Source organism: Anser brachyrhynchus (genome assembly GCF_964034855.1).
Source record: "Anser brachyrhynchus genome assembly, chromosome: 3".
NCBI lineage: Eukaryota > Metazoa > Chordata > Aves > Anseriformes > Anatidae > Anser > Anser brachyrhynchus.
In genome coordinates, this window is record NC_137696.1 from 109,894,020 (window position 1) to 109,916,853 (window position 22,834).

The 22,834-nt window shown below is 38.8% G+C and overlaps 1 protein-coding gene across 1 annotated transcript in view; it reads right to left on the reverse strand.

Moving 5' to 3' along the window:
* Positions 1 to 22,834, reverse strand: part of MBOAT2 (membrane bound glycerophospholipid O-acyltransferase 2) — a 92,581-nt gene that overhangs the window by 21,568 nt on the left and 48,179 nt on the right. The window contains exons 4-5 of the mRNA XM_080585973.1: positions 11,496 to 11,591; positions 7,902 to 7,957 (exon numbers count right to left, since the gene is read on the reverse strand). Of these exons, the coding sequence (XP_080442099.1) occupies positions 7,902 to 7,957; positions 11,496 to 11,591 (152 nt within the window). The remainder of the gene's footprint in view (positions 1 to 7,901; positions 7,958 to 11,495; positions 11,592 to 22,834) is intronic.

Here is a 22,834-nt window from a genome sequence, read left to right on the forward strand (position 1 = left end):
AGTAACCCAGGGACACCGCACTAGCCACACGCCTTTGATGTGTATATGAACACAGTCCAAGCCAGATTTATGTTACCCAAGACGCAATGCAGACCTAAAAACCACCATCATGCTGCAAGTAAAGATTATAAACAAGGTCCAGTGAAGCAGACAGGACAGTAAAGGGTGCCTGAGTCTTTTCCATGAGCCCTAACCAGAAGCCCTAACCCCTGCCAGCAGAAGGGGGCAGGCCAAGCCTAAATTCAGCAGCAAGGCTTAAGACACATTCCTGTCATACCCCGCCCTTTCTGAAATGCTGGTGGCCTACTCCTGAAAAACAAGTTTCTGAATTCATGTTGCTGTAAAAGAGAAAGGTCAACAATATAACCTTCAACGCTTTAAATAATTATAAAATACGTTAATCTGAGGGCAGGGCGCAGAACAAGCCGAGCTCCCTCCTTCCAACAGGCCTGGCTGCTTCAGCTCCTCCTGCAGGCTCGCCTCCAGCCCGGACCCTTGTGGGGGCATCCGTTCTGTGCTGTTCACATCTGCAAGCTTCCTTTGTGACTGCAGACACTCGAAAATTTATTTTCTAAAGCATCGCTTCCTAAGGGAAATTAAGCTTGTGGAATCCCACTTCAATTATCTTCCTCTCTAGCAGTTCCTAAACCCAAAAGCGAATTTCCAATCAAGTTTAATGAAAGAGTAGAGGTAATATGGATATGAAATTCTAATGTGTTTTATAAAAATAGGTGATTATATAGATAATATAGAAGGAAAAGAACCTCCTCCGCTCACAGACAGATTGCCTTCAAGGCCTGCCCCTTGATGCCAGTAAATCCATGAACAGGAGCCTTTATATTTGATGTAAGCTTACATAAGGAAAGTCTCAACTGGAGTCTTTCTCTATATATATATTAAAAAACTATATATATATATATACACTATATATATATGCAGGATATCAAAATCAGTAAAGTTTGAGACAAGAAAAAGAGGGGGGAATCAAAACTTGTTTAATTCTATGACTCATGGCAATACTTGTTATCTAAAGAGAAGGTACCTGTTGTCTTCGTGTGACTCTAGGAACTGTGACCTATAGACACTTAGGACTTAAAAACTGCACTCTTAGTCTTCAAAGCTGAGATAATAGAGAGGGCTTAACAAACTGGCATCTCCTACAACCTGAAAAAGTGCCTTCTTCATTCCTGATCCTCCCCATTCATTTATACTCAAGGGAAAAATAAAAAATAAATACATAAATTTTAGCACAATCCCTAATTCCACACAGGCACTTTCTCTTCCCCACAATTACAGTGTCACATCTCCTTAATACTACAGCAAAGATTTCTATGCTGATAAACTACACTGAACAAAAACGTGGGAGAAGCTTCTTGAAAGGTCCTTTAACCTTTAAGGTCTCAGGTACTGAATCCTGGAATTCAGTACAATCTAAAAAAGAAATTCAACACAGAGACTCATGTAGGATGTGGATCACAAGACATGAACCGTATAGGGAAGAAGCTTGTACAGAGACTTACAAGCCCTTACAAAACAGCCCAGAGCAGGATCCTCCCTAGCGGCTGTATCCCACGTGGATACCTTCTTCTCTGAGTAAGAAGGAGGAAGCAGTGACCACATGTGTCCAAATTAACTTGCCCAAAGCCAGACTAACCACTAAAGAAGGGTAATTAGCCAAACAAAAGATTTCACACCATTGACATGTTATGAAAAATGAGGGGAAAAAAGCTGAAATAGAGTAATCTAACCACTGAAATATGCCCTTTGGGGCATATTTATATACAAATTTATATACAATATATAATTTTGGAGGGGTAAAGAGCTGGCATATTTAAAATGAGTTTGAGTACACTTATGTATGTATATGAGGATTTACTTTCCACCTACATAAGCTGGCAGGCGATACACCTGCTGTCTCAAACCTGTACAGTGTACAAGTAAGCCTCCTTGTAGTCTTCACCTCCCTGTCTCACTAACATTTCACTCCATCCATCAGCTTCGTGGAGGTCAGTGGCTTTCCCCATGAGCTTTTTTTAATGTCTTTTCAGTGCCTGTGTCACGCTCTCAAAAGCTTTGAGGAAGCTGCTGTTAACACTTTTTAATTGACAGAAAAGGGCATAAGGTGCTTTTAAAATCATAGAACAGCCCAGGCTGGAAGGGACCTTGAAAGACCATCAAACCCAACCTTATCTAACACAAGCTAAATGCATACAAGTTCTTTCAATATTTCTAAGGCAGTGTATCTGCCCATGGGGTCAGAGGCCTCAAATCATAGCTGTTCCCGCACACAAGAGATAAAGAAACCCCATTTTATCAGCATGCCACTGCCAGGGAATTCATGAAGTTTTCTAACTTTTCTCTGGGGTTTGTGAGAAGTATTTTCTCCTGTCCTAAAGCACCAAACTACTGCAATGGCTGCATCTTTCAGTTGCTACCAAATCACACAGTGGGGATTTGAGAGTATACGTTTTATTGAACATCTGTTAGAACGGAGAAATGATTTGGCCACTCAGCAACTGTAACACAGTTTTCTCATCTGTAAAGTAAGAAACAAGCCTACATTCCTTCCTTGGTGAAAGAATTTTGTAAATCACCCCTAGCAAAATTTATCCCCATTGGTCTAAATCATGAGGAAGCTGCACCTGTTCATTCCTCCTCAGGAGATCACATCCTAAAGGTAGCAAAATCAACATCTTTAGGTACATGCCAACATCCTTCCCTCCCAATAGGCTTTATTAAAGCTTGTTTTTGACTACTACCGTGCATCCTCACAATTACAATACAACGTTATCATCATATCCTGGCATTACCCCAGCTTTGTAGTTAAGCTGCTTGATTATATCCACCTTTACATTTGCTTGAAAATCTGGCTATTCAATAACTCATTAATAATGCTTAAACATGAGATTATATTACATTAATAATACTTAAACATGGAGATCCTATCACAAGCCTCGTTGTAACTACAGCAAATTTTAATTTGAGGTTCTGAAATGGATCACCAGCTGAGCTCAAATGCATGCTGCTATTGAAACGTTTTAAGACCTGAAGAAGACACAGACATTCAATAACAGTTTTAGTTGTTACTAGCACAATGGAAGCAAACAGACAAAGATGCCAGCTGAATAAAATTGCACAGAAACTTAAAAAAAAAAAAAGAAAGAAAAATCAGAAATTTTGAAATCCAGAAAGCCACACCAGCAAACATAGGCTGAAAACAACACTTAAAGACTTAGGGGTGGAGAAATACAATATAACCCTTTAAACACATTAATAATGTGTACGGTAGTGAATGTGATTTGGTAACTCCAATAATGGCCATGTTGTCACTAACACAAGAGGGAACACTAAAAAAAAAAAGACATACAAAAATAAAGATCAACAGACAATTGACAACAAAAGCAATTCCTAGACTTGTGAAGAAAGTATCATAACTAAAAAAAAGCAAAAACCAAAACCAAACCAGACAAACAAACAAAAACACACCACACCATTTCTACTGAATATGGTAAGTATTTGCCTTTGAGGGAAGTAAAAGGTAAAGCGTCAATTAACTGAAAATAAAGATGGAATGTTTTGATCAACTACAGCAAGAAACATTCCTCAATACTTTTGACAGCATTACGTTATTTGAGAAACCACTACTATTAACAAGACAGCAGGTACTGCAGTTTGGATAGGACTACTCATTACCTGCCAACCAAGAAGGAATTTACCTTTTTTTCTTTTAAATTATATTGCTTAAAAACATTCCAAGTGTATGGTGCACTGCTACGACTGTATGAAGCTGGTAGCAATAGATAATCAAGACCACTGCCAACTAACATGGTGTTTGCATTTAAGTTTCTCCAACTTTAGGCTTGTTTCTTTTTCCTTATCTGTTTTTTTCCATTTTTCCATGTGTTCTTTCTATCCATTAAAATCTTCCTCCCAGGGGCCATATGGGACAGAGACATAATTTTCTGGGGAAAGTAACTCTAATGGCCAATTTGGAAATCTTACAACCCTATAACAGTACAATAGTAATATGAGCACAAAACAATCCAGCCATTGTCCTCATATGCTGCTGTTGAAGTGAAGTAAATGTAGGGAGATCAAAAAAAAAATATTGGTGTACAATTATCATATAACTATATTTTGCCAAATCATGATTCAGAGGAAAAGGCAGAAGCTAAAAACAAAACAAACAAACAGAAATCAGCCCTTTAGAGTACACTGAATATGCAACTCATCTCCTTCTAGCTCTCACAGTAAATGCAGTGCCTTATCAGATCAGCATCAATGTCTATTCTACTGCTTTTAAAAATGGAGGGCGCCAGATACATCATCATAATTAGAAAAAAGCAAGCAGTGTTCCAGGAACAGCACATTTAAGCACCGACAACTACAGAGCTGAAAACCAAGACATGAGGGATGGCAGAAGGGCGCATACAGGACAGGAAAGTTTATTTTTTTGTGGTCAGAAAGCATATGAGAGATAAGCCCCCGGGAACAAAGAAGAAGCTGACAGAAGAGCGTTATGGTTCTGGTTTCCTACCTCTGTCTAAACACATTTTTCTGACTAATGCAACATGGAAATATGGAGAAATAATTTGGAAGAATTACACTTTTTCTTAGTAGATGAGTATTACATTTAAGAAGTTACTACTTTTCCTGTTTATGTATTATTTAATTTAAGTTAAAGAAAAGAAATAAGAATGAGGTTGGAAGAAGCTGTGACCATTTTGCCCCTTTTAAGTAGCAAATATCAAGTCTAATGTTCTCTGTTTTTGCTGACTGAATCTCTTGCTGATTTAAAAATAAGTATGTCGTGAGTTCCAGAACTTCCTTGGGTAATGAATATAACTGATGAAGAGACTCTTTGTTTAAGATTCATTAAGCACTAGAGTTAAAAACAAGCTGTCAAAGTCCATACAGATTAGTGAGATTAGATTTTGATACGGGTACTTCCTGTAAAGATCCCCCAGCTCATACAGAATTGCAGAAAATGAGTGAGGCTCATGTGCTGGTGAGTGCATTATAAGCAAAAAACGCAGAACTCTGTATGTAACTCATCACAAGTTACAGGAGTTAAGCAGTCACAGTATCTTTCTTCTCTTCTGCTCAACTTTTGGTACCTTATAATTGCAAAGGCTTCTCTATTTGACACTATCTTCTAGCTAGGAATTTCGCATGCACATTTTTAGCCTTTCTAAACCAGCTGCAGACTATCGTCGTGCTTCTGGAACGTCTGCAATGCACCTTTGCTTCTCAAAAATATGCCAGTTTTAAATTTGGTGAAAAAAGGTACTTCAGACAGAATCTGAAGTACAAAAAGTTCCTTTTTCCCCCTAACTCTATCATTAGCCTAACAAATCTGTACCTTATATCTATATTAATACACAAATCTAAATCTTGTCATAAGGAATGAATATGGACACAAGCAGTCTCCAAATAATGTGAATACTTCTGCCTTTAAAATGTACATGTGTGATGCCAAAAATAATCTGCAAGAACTTAACATACTGACTATTCATTTTTGGCAGTGCTCACTTAAGTAGCAAGAACCTGTATGAAGGCAAGAACTATCAAGGGCTTAAGTTCAAAACATAAATCAAAGTACACCAAAGGCATAGTCTAAGTTTATGCGGGTATAAATTTGTGATCCAAATAACCTTCTGAAAAGAATCATAGAATCATTAGGTTTGGAAAAGACATTCAAGATCATCTGGTCCAACCATCCCCCTACCACCAATGTCACCCACTAAACCATGTCCCTAAGGCACCACGTCCAACCTCTCCTTGAACACCTCCAGGGACGGTGACTCCACTACAAAGCAAACTTAAATTATTCCTATGTAATTTGCATAGAATTGTCTCATTGTAATAAAAAAAGTCCACAGTAAGTACGCAGGGTTCTAACAGTTAAAGGAGTTGCCACTGTTTATGTACAGAAGTACTAGAGTTCGACTTGGAATCAAGGACATCCACCAAGACTAGAAAGACTCATTAGCATGCAATGTGGGTGAGTGAACTTTGTGATTACATCCAGTTCTTTCCAGGACCTTCATATGTAATACCAAAACCAGCTGAACACAATGAATAGGCTGCCAGGAAAAGATCAGGTCCAGAAGACTTGCCTTTACCACAAAACCAACTGTTTTCATTGATTTCTCTTGATGGATCCCTTATAAGTTGTGTAAGTTCTCTGGGGTTAAAAATCATTGTTTTAATACAATCTCATTTTCCCTTGTATATCTTTTCTTGGCATCTCCTGACGTCAGACTCATAGTTGCTCCTGAATTTATACTGGTCTCACCAACTTCTGAAAGTCATGCTCACACTGTGCTTCTAGCAGCTGTCCTTCTCCAGCTCAGCTCAAGAGCTCTGCTAAACTGCAAATGCAACCAGAGAGAAAGCTTTCCAGTACTTTATCAGCTACTCCCCAGAGGCTGACAAAAAATCTGGAGGATCTCTGATGTGGGGGCAGCAATGAAAAAAATTCAAGATTGATGCTCAGAATTCAATGACACCCCCAAGAAATTCAGACAGAAAATAACCTGGATTTACTAGGAAACTACAAATTGTCTGTATTAAGTAGGAAAAAAATCTAGCATAGCCTGTGATGAAAGTTAAGAATAGAGCTGACTAAATGAAATATTTTTTTCAAGACTACCAGAAACACCCACATGCTTGTCTCATACACCAACTCCACTACTTGTGTATGATGTCAGCAAGTCTAGAATAGCTCTTTCCCCTAGCAAAATAATAGTAGGAGGAAGCATTTATCTTTGATACTAGAATTCTTACTTCCTTAGAGTAAGTTGTTTCCTCTAATCTGCATACTCTGTGCTCAAATTGATTATAGCTTGCAAAACTAATACCGTATATGTTTCCTCTGGAAGTTAGACATCAGCTTTTTGACCAATTAGACATGTCTAGCATTATTCATTCATTTTCATTCATTCAAGAATTCATACAGGAAGTGTTTTCCAGGCTTTTCATCTTTATGAATGTTGTTGCCTACAGGCTTCTCTAGGCAGTGTCTTATGAGAAAGGAAAAAACGCAAGAACAGCACTAAAGCTTGTACACACGAGACAAAAAATATATTGAACTCCAAATATAATGTTACTAAAGACTTCTCAGAAAAACAGGTGGCTTGATCCAGGTGTCTGGAGCCACATACCCAAATCTTCAGGTGACAGCTGAAGTTTCAAGAAATTCAAGCTGATTAGATAGGTTCACTGGATACTTTCAAACTAAGAGAAAGACAATTACTCTTTTGAATTTAAAAGTGACTAAATACCTAGATACCCTACCCTTGAAACAAACATTAGAATCCATTTTTGTCACAACTAGGGCTCATTCATCTGCTGGAAAAACTTGGTAGGAGAAAAGACATAAAAGCAATTATATAATCTCCCTGTTTGCACTTTCACACATTAGCAGTGAGTGCAGCTATGACAATAAACTACGTGAAATGTATATAAAGTTTCATACACATCGGTATACATATCACAAATTAGGAAGAGATCAACTGTTAGCATTTTAAGACAAGAGGTGCTCAACAACAGAGATCACAGGTACCACAAACCTCTCAACTACAGTAATGTCTGAATTGGGAAATTAGTTCCAAATTATTTCTCAGGATCTATACACCGGCACAAAAAAATGTCAGTGGTATTTGACCCCCAAAACATCACTCATCTCTTTCAGAGCTTGTATAGTGTTTGAGCTATGTTTCTTGATATTTCCTATAGCAAGCACCAAAAGAATCAATTGACACATAAAAATACATTTTGTCCTCAAACACAAATTAGCCTAGAGTAACTCACTGTAGTGGTTTGTGACTAACATTCCTTAAATTCATTTTGTTTAGAACATTAAATGGAAAATTAAAGACGGTTTAAAGAAAACTTACCGTCATGAATCTCAAAAGCCAAACTAGTGATCTTCTGTGTAATTATCATCATGGGACTGTTACGAGAAAAGAAAGAATCATTTAGAGAAAAAGAGTTCTGAATTTTCTTTCGCATGTAAACATATCAGGGAAAAGTTTATAATACTAGACTAGGTTAATTGCTCTCTACTGGAATATTTCTGATACAAGGACAAAGTGGTTAGTTTTTAGAGGTCAAAACATTACAGACCTTTCAAACTATCAAAATAATTTACTCCTTAGATACAGTATTTGAAAAATCATGTCTTTTGTTGGTGCATTAGGTTCCACAAACACAGCCAAAGTATCCTACATTTACTTTCTAATAGTATAGTCTTTTGTTGTTCTTGTTGTTGTTTTAAACAGCAGGAATAGTAAAGAAAAAAGCGCTGTAAGAACAATCATATGAATTATAAATTACAGCAGTAAGCAAAGGACAATATATATACCAAAGCTGAGCAGCATTATTATTTATTTAGATATGCAGACCATTTTCACTGTTTCTCCTAAGAGCTGGTCCTGTGCTTAATTTTTCGACTACAATTATTATGTGATTCAAGTAAATATATCTAGCAAAACTAAAACCTAGCATAATTATGCTGACTCTAATGGAATTCAGTTTGTGCTGAATTTGGTACACTTGATTGGATCTTAAGCTTCCCAAGAGAGATTATTCACTGGCTAAGTAACTCAGCTTTAACTGTATTGGAAAACCAAAAACTTTACTGTGAAATGGTAACCATCTCCATAATATCTAAGAATTATCAACTGATATAAATCCCAGCATCGCTAACCCCTAACAGGGGTAGTGGAGAAAAAAAGCATAAAGAAGGCTATCAGAATATAGAAACTTAACTTTGAAATCAGATCTTAAAAATATATTGGAGACTTTATTTGCCTAGTAGTATCTGAGCTGAAGATATAAATAAAAAATATATATTTAAAATATAAAATATGATATAATTTGTATAAAATATGACTAAATAAATCATACTGTAGGATGAGCGCGTAACTTTGTTCAAGTCTTGACTGCACTCAGCTTTTTTTCACATATTTAAATTACAATAGAAAAGTAAACCCAAAAGCCATCAAGTCCTCCTTTACTGACAGTATTTTACCAGATGGTTCAGTCTGTCAACTGATATTTTTTAGGTTTTAGGTTATTTCAAAGAATAATATATTTTCAGTCCTCAAAATGTGATCACGGAAAAAAAGTTTTCCATTGTATTATCAGTGCCCTAAAAATCCTGTTATCGAGGCTAGAGTGACAGGCAAGTGTCAGCAAGGAAAGAACCCAAAGGAGAATAGGCAGTCTGGGAAATCCCTCACATCCCTTTCCAGCATTTAAGCTGAAGACCTGCTTGGTAGTGTCACAGATCCCTAACTGATTCCAAACAGAATGGGTTTTCCTTCTGTAAATGGACATTTTCAGTAAATGGACAAGCATAGATTGGCTGAAGGATGGAGCCCAAGAGGAGCTTGGCCAGACCTTAAATTAATTCTAGCTCATAACATCTGTTATTGTTATCATAGCAGACCCTGGCATTTTTTCCTTCTGAGGTGGCTATTCCAGCATCTTCAGAGACTTGGCTGAGGAGCAGCAATCTAGAGACTAAAAGAGGAAGAGCCCTTCCTGGAACAGTGAGGCTGTGTAGCAGAATTTTAATTTTAATTTTAATTTCCCTTTTAGGTGCTGGCAGAAGGGCAAAGGAAGCTGTGGAAGGCTTGCTGGCAGCTGGGACCTGTCACTACTGAAGCCAGGACTGCAATGCTCTGCACAAGCAATGGCACCTCCAGCATGGGGTCAAATTTCCTTGGCAGATTCTCTGGGCTTGGATACCTCAGATTTGCACAATGGGCTAGGAGGAATATCTAGGTATCCACTCAAAGCTCTGTCAGGGCTAACCACTATATGAAGCCATGCCAATTTCTTCAGTACCAAGAAATAACTTGATGGCGCTGGGATTCATTGGCTGTTTAGGGCATTTTTGTTAATTTTGAACTTACTCTCCTCCCCTGGAACTAGAGAAAATTGGTGGAACATAGCCTTCTTCAGTTCAAGCTGCAGCATGTTGTTCTCCTTCTGTTTTGGAAGTAACATCTGTCTCAGGCCTCAAGGGAGCAGATGCAGTTTATGCCAGAGACTTAATACAATATGCATGCACCAAGCTCCCAAACCAAGGCATGAAAGGGTATTTTAAATCAGGCAGCTCAAACACACAATCAGAGAGACAGATCTAGGCTTTAGAACAGTTCCATCCAGAGCAGGGGCCTCATGGATCTCCGGACATGTTTAGACCTAGCAGAAATCTCTGCACCAAACCAACAGAGCCACAAAGACAGCTGGTATCTGAAAGCAATGCAGTCCCATTTGAGCAAGTGTGCTCAAGCTACTATTAATAGTTTGAGAGCAGCAACAAGCAAATGCAATTACACTGCTTCCCGACACAGCTGAGAGCTTTGGTCACTGCAAGGCTGTACCCACTTTGGCCCTACAGTGAACTGGGAGGGACAGCATTTGGATTCTTGTCCCACTCGTAACGGTGACGTTCAATTCAACATTGGTAATCTAGCTTTGTGTGTCTTTATGCTTATTTCTGCATTACAATCTCTCATTAAAGTCAGCGGAGATGTAGACAATACAGTCAGGGGCATATGTCAAGTCATCCAGTTCACATCAAGGTGGATACGTAGTGGTGGGTCGGCTGAGGTGCCCTCCAGGCTCTGCTGTCTACATTGATCAGATCTCCTCTGCCTGTAACAAGAACTTGGATATCTGGCTTGAAGGCAGACACTTGTGTGTAGACACAAATACAGAAAGATGTTTCAGAAGGTTAAGAGCCAGCTTATAACAACAGAAAATATTAACTTAACCACAAAAGCTAGAGGCTTCAGCCTAAAGTTAGTTTCTGGGCTCTTACCAATGAGGATTAAGAAGTGACAAGGCTAACACGCACAACTCTACTACACAGTACAGGTACCACTGAACTACAAAGACCAATGCCATTCACAGTATTCCTGAAATATATTTAATGCATTTTATTATTTTTTTTTTCCAAACAGACTTGCAAACACTTCTCTTGCCTTTTTTTTTTTTCCAATATGCTCCCTTAAATCAAAGCACCATCAGGAGAAAACATTTATAGAAATTGTTGTGCTTTGTTTCTGTCTGCCATACAAAGAAGGATCACCATTTTTTTAATTTTTACTTTGCATTTTTATTATATTTTGCTCACATATAGCTCCAACCAAATATAGGTTAAGCCCATTATATAAAATGAGGACACATACAGGCATAGCTGTCTATTTCCAAGGGCTGTATGATTACCCAACCACACCTCTGCTCAGCTTTCACTTTCTGAAACACTTAACGTAAAACCCAAAACAGAGCAAAGCTAAAAGCTAATTTCCTTAAAACATTCAGTTTCCTCATGTTGTGGGATCAGACTGCATAAGACATACGTGTACATCAGACACAATTCAGGTTTCATCATGTGGTAGTAAAGGGTGGAAAAAAAAAAACAGATACAGCATCACATAGCAAGGCAAGATGGGAAGATTTTTTTTTCTCCTTACCCAGAAAAATCAGCAGAATACTGTCCATAATCAAAGATATAGACTCTAGTAATTTGGCACACAGTGAGGTATCCCAAAGCAAAAACGAAGCAATACCTGGAAGGAAAAGAGGGAAAAAAAGCTTTTCAATTAAAAAACATTAACATTTCTCCATTAAGTCAGCAATCTTTAATTAGCTTTTAATCTCCAATTATCTCCAACAAGTATTACATAATTTGCATGTGCAAATACACTTTCATCCCAACTACTTTTGCTAATATTTACCCTACAGAACCATGTAGATTTTTTTAAGTGCACAGTATTAAATTACAAATGCTATTGTCATTATCATATTTGTATTCACATCAAGCATAGGATTTATAATTTAAATCCTGCTGTAAAAATCAGAAGCTCTAAAGAGAAAATGAAGCTATTACTTTTAGATCAAAGTTAATTTTTGTCCATATGAGTACACAAATTAGGCAAATTATACATTGAACATCATCTCCATTGAATGTACTTCTATACATTTAAAATTCAGCACCACAAATCCCACTGCTTCTGTTTTCAGAGATTAGAAAATATGACTGATTTTCAAATACACAACGTTAAAACATATCTGAGTGAAAAGGGAACAATGCACCTTTATGCCTCCTGTTAAAGCCGATCCTTGCAAATATAAAAAATTAGATAAAAATAACCTTTCTTAAGTATTATAAGTTTAATTTCACATATCATTTTTCGGGTCATTTTTTTCTCCCCTTTTTAAGATGTAAAATGGTAAACCGATGGAGACTTGATTTGCCAATATACCTCCCAAAACCTGCTAGAATCTTTGCAGTCAAAAAGAATGGTGAATGCCAGCAGAAGCTTCACTAATTCTTTAAAACTTTATATATGAACTTTACAGTCTTGAATATTCCCATGCAACTAATGAAGCATTCATGGTAATGAAATCATGTTTCTTGCTTAATGTTCACAAGACTAATGTTCAGCCCCTACAGCAGACCATGCTGTACAATCAAAATCCAGTTAAAATGAAAATATTCATACACTAAATGGAAAATCATGACTAGGGCTGTATTTAGATGAAATAGCGAGGGATGCTACAGGAGGAGTTTGGAACAGGCTTCTCCCTTCTTTTCCAAATTATTATTTTAGCAAAACAGTGTTTACAGAATAAATTCTAAAGTCTTAGAAATTATTCTTCAACATCAAAGTGATACCCACTTTTGGCACACAGAACACTTGCAATTTAACCTTCAGTTAAGAATTGTGCTAGGTATGAACTGCTTAACGTTTTCAAATGCCCAGCCTTCAAATTAGAGAACTATTTCCTACCATATATAACACACACCAGTAGCTACATTAACCCATGCTTATTTGTGGTTTTAAAGCTTTAGGTTGACTGCTTTAGCAAAAAATAGTCTTTCCTGTTTTCACCAATATAAACAATCCAGAAACAACTATTAAATGGGGTGGCTAATTGGCACAAAAATGCGTGTAACAGAAATCCAACAAAAATTAAACAATAATTGGCTCATAACATTACTGAATTATTTCAGCAAGGAAAACAATTTCACACAAATAAGTAGTATGTAGTGGCTGGCCAATATCAGGAGCATGATACACTGTAAAATGAGTTCAGAATTAAAATTTTCACAGAGTATTTTAAGAAAAACTACTCTCCCAAAAAATCACACAGGTTTCACATGAATGATGACTTTGCCAGTTTGATTTGCCCACTCTGAAATCTGTCCCAGGTCTTCTGTTTGCTAAAATTCCAATATGATTTTCAGCTTTACCAGCCTCTTGATTTACACACTAAATAATCGCAGACAAAAAATAACTTGTTACATGTAGGGATACCTACATACCCACCCACAAATACCAAGAAAAAAATAAAAATTAAAATTAAATACTGTAGTTTTCTTTAAGAAAGTCTCAAGTTATCCTCACTAGGGAGATGATGCATTTATTACTGACAGTCTACTCACCGTATATTGCAACAGATCTAAAATAAACAGAATAACACATGACGCTGACTGCAGCCTTCCTAACTTACAGTGCTACCCATAGCAGCAATGCTTACTTTGTTAGGAGAAGGAACACGTAATACATTAGTGGATCAGTCATATCCCATCAGATGAATAAAAGCAGGCACCAGTTTTGACCTCATAGTTTATCTTATAAGTACATTTACACCAAATTTTTAACAAAACATTATGAAGGCTTCTTTTTACAAAGCAGAAAAGCTACATCGATCCTACAGCTGAAGAAAAACAAATATCCTAAAAGAAGAAAAACACTGAAAATTGAGGAAACCTTAGGTTCGTTTCTATATAGGCATTATGATACAGGCCTGCAGCACTATGTGAACATGCAACTAAAAATTCCTGTCTCATTATAGAGATAGGTCATTACTGTGCATATCTTTAAGGCTTTGCATTCAAGTTCAGGACTCCCAGTGGTTTTACTTATCGTGTACCTTCCACAAGCTGTACCTGAGAAGTTTGGGATCTCCCACAAGTATTTCCTCTGTTACTCTCAGTGCATTAAAAAAAGTGTTTCATAAAAATTGCATTCCTCTTATTCCTCTTTAAGATGAATTCTAGCAATACTCAGTGTTATCCCAATTCCACATATAGCAAATTAAAAAATAAATAATTATGCAGGCCTGAATACTAAGCTCAGTGGATGCAAGGTCAATTCTTTGGCAAGCTCAGCTCTTTTAAAGCTGAGAGAAAGCACATTAGCAGAACATTTCAGTCACACAAATGCTCTGTATTTCTACAACTCTAACCCCATGTGTTTTGTGAAAGATGTCCAGAAATGGCCAGTCATTATTTATATCTAAAGCAAGTAGTTTAAACCAAATTGCATTATACGTTTCCACTTAGGAACGCAGACTGAGGTAATGATCCTACCTGGTTACGGACCGGTAAAACGTGCAAGAGTTTTAAAGGTACTGGCAGGTGGCTGTGGAATTGCTTAAATGCCTTACGACTTCTACAGCAAGTTAACTTTCTACAGTGAAATGACTGTAGAACAAATCACAAGGCAAACAAGCGGAGAGCAGTGGATATTATATACTTGGATTTCAGTAGGGCTTTTGACACCGTCTCCATAAGATCTTCACAGAAAAGCTGTTGACATATGGGCTGCATAGGCAGTGAGGTGGATCGAAAACTGCCTGAACAGCCAGGCCCAGAGCATGGTGATCAGCGGCATGTAGTCTGTTGGGAGGCCAGCAACTCGTGGTGTACCTCAGGGGTCAATACGGTGTCCAGTCCTGCTCAACACCTTCTTTAACTATCTGGATGATGGGATAGTACCCTCAGTGTGGCTGCTGATCACACAAAACTGGGAAAAGTGCCTGATATGCCAGAGGGTCATGCTGCCATTCTGAGGGACCTCCACAGGCTGGAGAAATAGGCTGGCAAGAACCTCACGGCAACAAGGGAAAGTGCAAGGCCCTGCACCTGGGGAGGAACAACCCCAGGCACCAGGACGTGCTGGGGGCCACCCAGCTGGACAGCAGCTCTGCAGAAGAGGACCTGAGGGTCCTGGGCCTGGTAGGCCTCCAAGCACCGCTTCCAGCCTCAGGTCTTCTGTGATTCTGTTACGCAAATGTCCAATGACAAGAACACTTTTTTACATTTCATGTTCTTAAACACTGAGCAACCTCTGGATTACTATACTTTGACATCCTTATATAATCCAGTCATAAATTTGCATTAATGTGCATAGCCTAGACTCCAGGGCAAACAATCCTACTTCTGACATTCCCTGATGCTGGAGCACCTGTCTGCACACATTAACAGCTCTTTGAGAGTGGAAGCTGATAAAAATGAAGAGTAGAAAAGCCTTACATTTCATAAAGGATTTTCTTTTTTCCATTTTCCTATAAAACTGTAGAGGTTCACACTCAGCATTAAACCTAATGCATTTTTACCAGAGAAAGTGGCCAAAGTCCTAAAAACTTAAGCAATGAACTTTGAAACATGGGTCCGCTCCAAAAAAGACTCAAAACCTGAATTCAGTTGCAAGCTAAATTTAAAGCTTTGATTAGTCAAACGTCAAATAGACTTTGACATCAAAACTCCACGTTCCGTGTGTCTGAATTTTGCCTAAGAATTTATTAATTAATATCCCCATCCAAACCACAGCTTCAGTGATAGAAAGGATGACAGAGACAGCAGGGCACACGCCTCGTCACACACCCTGTATGACAGCCGCTCTGCTACACGTGTCAGTAGTCCATATAATAGCTCCCAGCAGAAGATAGCTGAGACCCTTCTGCCCTGCTGTGACAAGCTGCAGAAACTGCTGACGAAGAAGGTGAGTTGAGCCAATTTGCAGAAGTGAAGGCCATCCAGCTGGCTTTAGATACTGCTGAACAAATTAAACAGGAAGTAGTTCATGCAGTAGCCCTCGGGCCAGTCTAGGCAGGGCAAGATGTTAAAAAAAAAAAACATGCTGCACACCTCAGCTGGGGAGAGTGGCCCCAGCTGGAGCCTCTGGCAAAAAGAGGTGAGGGAGACTCAAGGTCAGCCCCTAGGGTTTTGGAGTCAGGCATACAGAGGATCCAAGGCCCACTATACTCCGCCTGAAAAAGAGGTGTTGGCAGTGTATGAAGGGCTTCAAACTGCTTCAGAAGTGATTGGTACTGAAGCACAGCTCCTCATGGCACCCCAGAAAGAATCGAGTCAGACAACAGGACTCATTTCCAAAATAACCTCATAGACACCTGGGCCAAAGAGCACAGTGCCAAGCGGGTATATTACATCCCCTAACATGCACCAGCCTCTGGGGAAAAAGAATTGAACATCACTGTTAAAGAGACTGCTCTGAGAGTAATGGGTGCTGGGACATCCAAACATTGGAACACACATCTGGCAAAGGCCCCCTGGTTAGTCAACACTACTAGGGGTCTGCCAACTGAGCTGGCCCTGCCCAATCAAACCTGTTACGTGCTGTGGAAGGGGAAAATGTCCCTGCAGTGCACATAAAGAACCTGCTGGGGAGGACAGCCCGGGCTATTCCTGCCTCAGGCAAGGCAAACCCATCCATGGGTCTGCTTTTGCCCAAGGACGTGGGTAATGCGGAAGGATGGGGAAGTCCAACATGCATCTCAAAGGGGCCTGATGCTGGGTGAGAATAGCCCATGATTTGAATTGTATGGTGCTAATTTGTGCTACATAATATCATATGTCATCACTGCTATGGTTGCTATATGCCAAATCAATGGTATTACCGTAAAAATCACCCAGATCGATGAAAAATTGATTTTGACAGAACCAGACAAGCACAGCAGTGAGGGAAGCAGAACTGGCTTCAGCAACAATCTGATTGCTACAACAGATGTAGAGCCCAAAGTCATGGATTAAATGAACTCAAGAGACATTTTACAGGGATGGCTCATAGATTAAGGGAAAGTTATCTTTGTGTATGTATCAAAGGACAGGAAAGGTGGGGGTGATTAATTGGGATGTAGTGGAAAGTGGGGGACCTGAGGATGATGGATAGTATGGAATAAGGGGTGGATATTGTCCTGGTTTTAGCTGGGATAGAATTAACTGTCTCCCTGCTAGTTGGTATGGTGCTGTGCTTTGGGTTTAGGGTGAGCATAACACTGATAGCACAGGGATGGTTGAGCTGTTGCAGAGCAGTGCTCACACTGCCCAGGGCTGTTCTGCTCCTCGCGCTGCCCTGCCAGCCTGGCCCAGGCTGGCCAAAGGGGTGTCCCACACCATGTGGTGTCATGCTCAGCAACAGAACTGGGGTGGAGGAGGAGGAAGGGAGGGATGTTCACAGCGATGGCATTTGTCTTCCCACAAAACCGTTCCACGCGCTGAGCCCTGCTCTCCGGGCAGGGGCTGACACCTGCCTGCCGAGGGGAAGCAGCAAACGGGTTCCCTGGTTTGCTCTGCTTGCACAGGCAGTTTCTGCTTGCCCCAGTAAGCTGTCTCTCAACCCTTGAGTTCTCACATTTTTACTTCTCCAATTCTCTCCCCCATCGCGCCTAGGGAGGGCAAGCGAGCAGCTGGGTGGTGCTGAGCTGCCTGCCAGGGCTAACCTACAACAGCATCTTATATGTTAGGACGCAACCATGCACCACAGCCAGGTTTGACGAAAGAGGCTTCTGGAGATTTATTGCTTTAGCACTGCAAGTTTGAACATGATACATAATTCTATGCAAAGACCTTCAGTAATAACTGAAAGATCAATACACACAGAAGTAAAAGATAGAAAACTTGGTGCTTCATCAAGTGAAACCTACCATTTCAAAATCGTATTTGCTTTACGTGCAAGTGAGAAATACACCTTTCTAGCATGATATAACCCGACATTGTCAACACTTGGCATTTAAGTCTAAGTAGGATTATTATAGTTTGTCATGTGGCAGACCAACAGGTCCATGTAAAACAGGAAAACAACACTACACACTTTGCAAAGACAGCAATAATTAAGTACTACCTAAATTGACTTGAAAGAAACCTGAGATTGTTTCTGGATGGAAATACAAACTTCTTACTGTTAGCAGTGACAATAAAATAAATCGCAAGAACCATATGGCAAGACATAGAAAACAAGTGGCCAAAGTAAATATCAGTAATCCTCTAACGATTTCTTACATAAATAAAATCCAAGAACCACAGCAGTAATGCCTCCAATTCTACAATATATAATTACTATTATTTTTCATTTGGATTTTGCCTGACAATTTCTGGTTCTTTCCAAAATATTTTATGTTTACCTTATCAATGAAGAACTTAAACTTCCCAGGTAGTAAAACTAGAAGATTGTTTTCTAAGCATAACAAAAAACTTGTTCATCACTGTAAAACACAGTAACGGGACAGAATTAGGCATATTTTTATTACAAGAGATAAGAAAAAAATAAGGAAAAGAAATCCATAATTATAAGCCAATTCCCTCATTCCCCTAAATTTGGGAAAAGGGATGTCAATGACATTCCCCTCTCTGCTACCTCCCAGAAAGGAGGAAATAGAACGAATTATATACTACTTCAAATGCAAATCCAAGTTTGTGTTCAAGATTCAAAGGAAGTGTTTAGGGTGCACAAAGTTGCTATAACCATCCATGGTGAATCCCACTGCCCATATAGGAAAAACAAAGATCAGAAGCCAGGATGAAAACCAAGATCGTAAGTTCTCTGAGTGTTCATGAGAGGTTAGAAATACAAGGGACACCTGCCTATAATGAACCTGACTATCAAATGTGCGTATGAATCTTTCAATAATCCATGCATACAGCTCCAAAGCTTACTGGCTACAAGCTCCTTGTTTGCTCTCCCCTTTTTTCCATTTCTTCATCAGATTTAAAGTTTTTCTAAATAAGACAGACAATGGAAACAAGGTGATACAACTCAAAAGAAAACTAAATGAGAAACCAGTGATATTTTAGCCCCACTGAATGAAAATATCAAACCCAGCCATAGCAACCAGGAGTTGACAGGCAGTTCAGTCACAGTTAATGACAGGAAAAAAAACCAAAGCATCAGAGCCATGTGCTGAGGAAGTGTACCTATGTGATCATCCTGTAACAAAAAATAAATAATGCAGCTTTTATGACACAATTAGCAGGAAAAAAGGGGGTTTACAAGTATTCAATTATTTTAACAGATTATTAGATGATACCGTGGGGGGGATGGGACAGAAATCTTTCCCAACATCTTTACAAGAGTTATTTGTTGTGACGCTTGAGCAGGAGCCCAACTAGCACCTTGCCTCAAGGAGAACCAGAAACATCCAACAGATCCAGCATCTGCTATGCCTACCAATATCCTCTTCCAAATCAAAACCTAACTTTATTTATCAGCTGACCAAAGCATCAGCCACCTGGGTACTTCCAGATAACCTTTGAAATAGATGTTGGCCATCATGACCTACGTGGTGGGATTTTTTTTTGCCACATTCAGCTGATGTCCACACTAAAGTTATCATGCAGAAATGGAAAGAAAAACCCTCAGACTTCTTGATGGGATGTCAGATTCCATTTTATGGTTTCTCTAAAACAAAGCTGTCTTCCCATAGAGTAGTAAAAACATACTGCTGTGTTATGTTAATGAGTTACAACTGAATTGCTACTATCTTCCTACTATGTCAACCACCAGCCCCAAATTACACAGAGCTCTGAAGAGCTCAGATTTTCAACTGATGAGGGAGATGGAAGAACTTGCAGTAGTCCATACAATGGTTTTCATTTTCCAAGTGAATCACGGCACTTCTGCCATGCAACACCGTATCCCTTGTTAATGAGAACTGTAACTTAACCAGGGAAAGTAGAGCAATGTGTTCTCCCCAGAGGAGAGCTAAAAAGTTTAGAACAGCTTGCATCAGTCCTGTTGTTTCTCCTGCAGGTTTGTGGTGCAACTTGCTGAGCATCTCAACTCCTGTGCATATTCAGGTTTACTTGAAAGGATTCAAACCAGATGTTAAAATGCTTCAAGAACATCCAGGAGTACTCTTCCTGTACCTTTCCCTGATGTTAAGGAACCAGAAAAACAAGCTAACGGACCCTTTCACCAAAAACACCCCACAGAAAAGATCAGAAAAATGAGTAAAGTTTTGCAGGGCTCAAATACATCAAGTTCTTCTACCCAACTACCACAACATTAACCATAGGCTGTACATGAATACAACGTTACTCAATGCTAAATTTTCTCCTCCAGTACAAAAGCTGTTGGTCTTAAAAAAAAAATCCATGTTATTCTTCTACCTATACCTGCTACTAGGTAAATAATGTTCTCATGAGCAGAATTACAGAAGTAATTCACATTGGAAAAATTACTAAAAACAAGTTGCAATATGCTTATACTAATAACTCTAAGACACAGTGATCTGTAATGCACATTGTGCTATATATAATTAATAGACACCAAGACATTAATTTAGAATTTGTCTAGGACTAATTCACAGGATCTCTGTCAAAATGACCTTGCTTATCTATCAACAGCTGCAACGAAGTCAGGCATGTCTGAGACACTGCAATAATGAAATAGCAGAAAGCAGAACAGATTGTCTGATATGTCTAACTTCAGCTTTAAAGTTTAAAAACAAAAACAACCAAAAGAAAAGAAAACCACCACCAACGCCCTCACACACCAGAAAATAGATTGTAAGCAAACAAGACTAGATATCCCATTAGAAAGAAGTTTTTTGTTGTACAAGTTTGCCATATTATGTTTTAATTCATTACTATTTTGAACTTCAGACAAATAAAAATAGTAATATTTCCCCATTAAATTCATTCCTTTTAAAAACAAAAATGTTAAGTAATGAAAGTTTAAATATGTTTAAGTATATTCTAACATATTATACATTAAATATAACATTCCATATATATACACATGCATATATTTTATAATATATAAGAAATACTAAGCTGCCTCTACCAGTGGTACTCTGCAGAATGTGCAGATCGAGAAAATTTCTGTTTAACCTTGCTAAAAAAGAAAGAAATGCAAAGGCCTCTCTTATTAGCAAAGAAAATGCATTGCCCTATAGCATTATTTCTTGTCCAATCTTTTTTGGTGTTGAGTAACATCAAAAAAAGTTTTTTTTTAACCTGTATATATATACACGAGTCTACATATGTATGCCAAAAGATGTCATATATATATATATCTATACAAACTTATAAACACACATACAGATATGCACAGGCTTTAGTTCTTTTACACCACATGGATTTTCTTTTGGTTTCTCAACTTCTCTGTGGAATTCAATATATATTTTCTATTACACTCTGTACTGTTAACCAGAGTGACTACATTTAATAGATTCCTGGGCATCATTTCTGCCAGTGGATAATACTTCCTAAAACTCATCCCTGTATAATCCCTCTTGTTGATTGTCCCCACAAGCACAGCAGAACCAGTAGCACAGTTCACACCAGCACAGACCACCTTGCACTGAAGTAAATAAGCAGATTTTGGTTGAACAACTAGTTTTCTTTTACAGGCAAACCCTTTTTCATTTAGCATTGCCTTATTAATTCATTCCACTTGATAATCCTGCTGTTCTGCCCAGCACCTCATCTATAACAAAGAAGGATATGAAGGATATGAAGGCCCCATACAAGCAGCAGTACTAGGTCAGGCTAAGTCTCCATCTAGCCCAGCGTTCAGGTTTGTGTTCCTCCCCAGAAGGGGCTAAATGCAGATACCCACAAGCACACAAGCAGACCAGGGAGAGAAACTACTTCCCAATGCTCTCCAAGACCCAAACCATCAGCATCTTAAAAGCCTGGAGTCAAACATGGCATCCACACATTTACTAACCTGCTATAAACTCCCCCCACTCCTCAAAAAAAATGCATACCCTTATCTTTACCACCCTCTGTTGCTCCAAATACAGGGCAGAAATAGCTGTTCAACATTTCTAAGTTTCCAGCATAACTACATAAAAATTAGGTAGAGCAGAAGCACGTGCAGATACAGAGCTTCAGTCCCCGTGTCCCTCAGAGTTTTTGGTTTGCCAGCTAAGAAAGAGCAGCCACATCCATAGGTTAAGTCCAGAGCTTTGCATATGCTGACCAGTCACAGTCCCAGGCTAACCATAACATACATTAGCTGGTTGTATTTGTATAACCAGGGGCAGGAGTTGCATTTTTGTTTGATTTTACACTTCTGGGGGGACTCGTCATCTTATAAATACAGTATTTGGCCAAGTACCTAACATACCTATCTCTATTTGCACAAAATCCAATGAAAATAGGAACCATGACCTTGACAAAGCCACCCTTCGGGAGCTGTCGTAACAGCTTTTGTTATTTTAGGCTCTTCCCTTGCATTGGAAGGACAACAGCATAGTACGCTATCTTGCTGGAAGAAAGTTAAATAAACCAACCAACCCAGGGCACTTTTTCACCAGCTAGTCGGCACATCCTACAGATTTAGCCTTGAAACAAAGCTTTCATGTCCAGACAAAGCCCATTCCTTCCATTACATTAGGAAACAATACAGGCTTTTTTTTTTTTAATGTCTAGTTACACAGTTTTAAAAGGCAGACCTGACCACCACATAGCATCACACCACATTTTTTTCCTGAAATTGATTTTCAGAAAAGGTGACAGAATAGCCTCAGAGTTTCCCTGTGGCCGTGTTCCAGCCCTGTGCTGAAAGCTGCTGCCTGGGTTGGGGGGTTTGATTTTTTCCCATTGCTTGTGCCAAGGTAAAAATCGCTAAGAAATAAATTCTTGTCCCTAGGGTCAGAAGTGACTTGTTATTAAACACAGCTATATTAGCTGCTTCACTTCTAATGAGCATAATAATTAGCTTTCATTGCTCACACAGCAAAATTTCACTCACTGCAGTTACAACATACAATATGT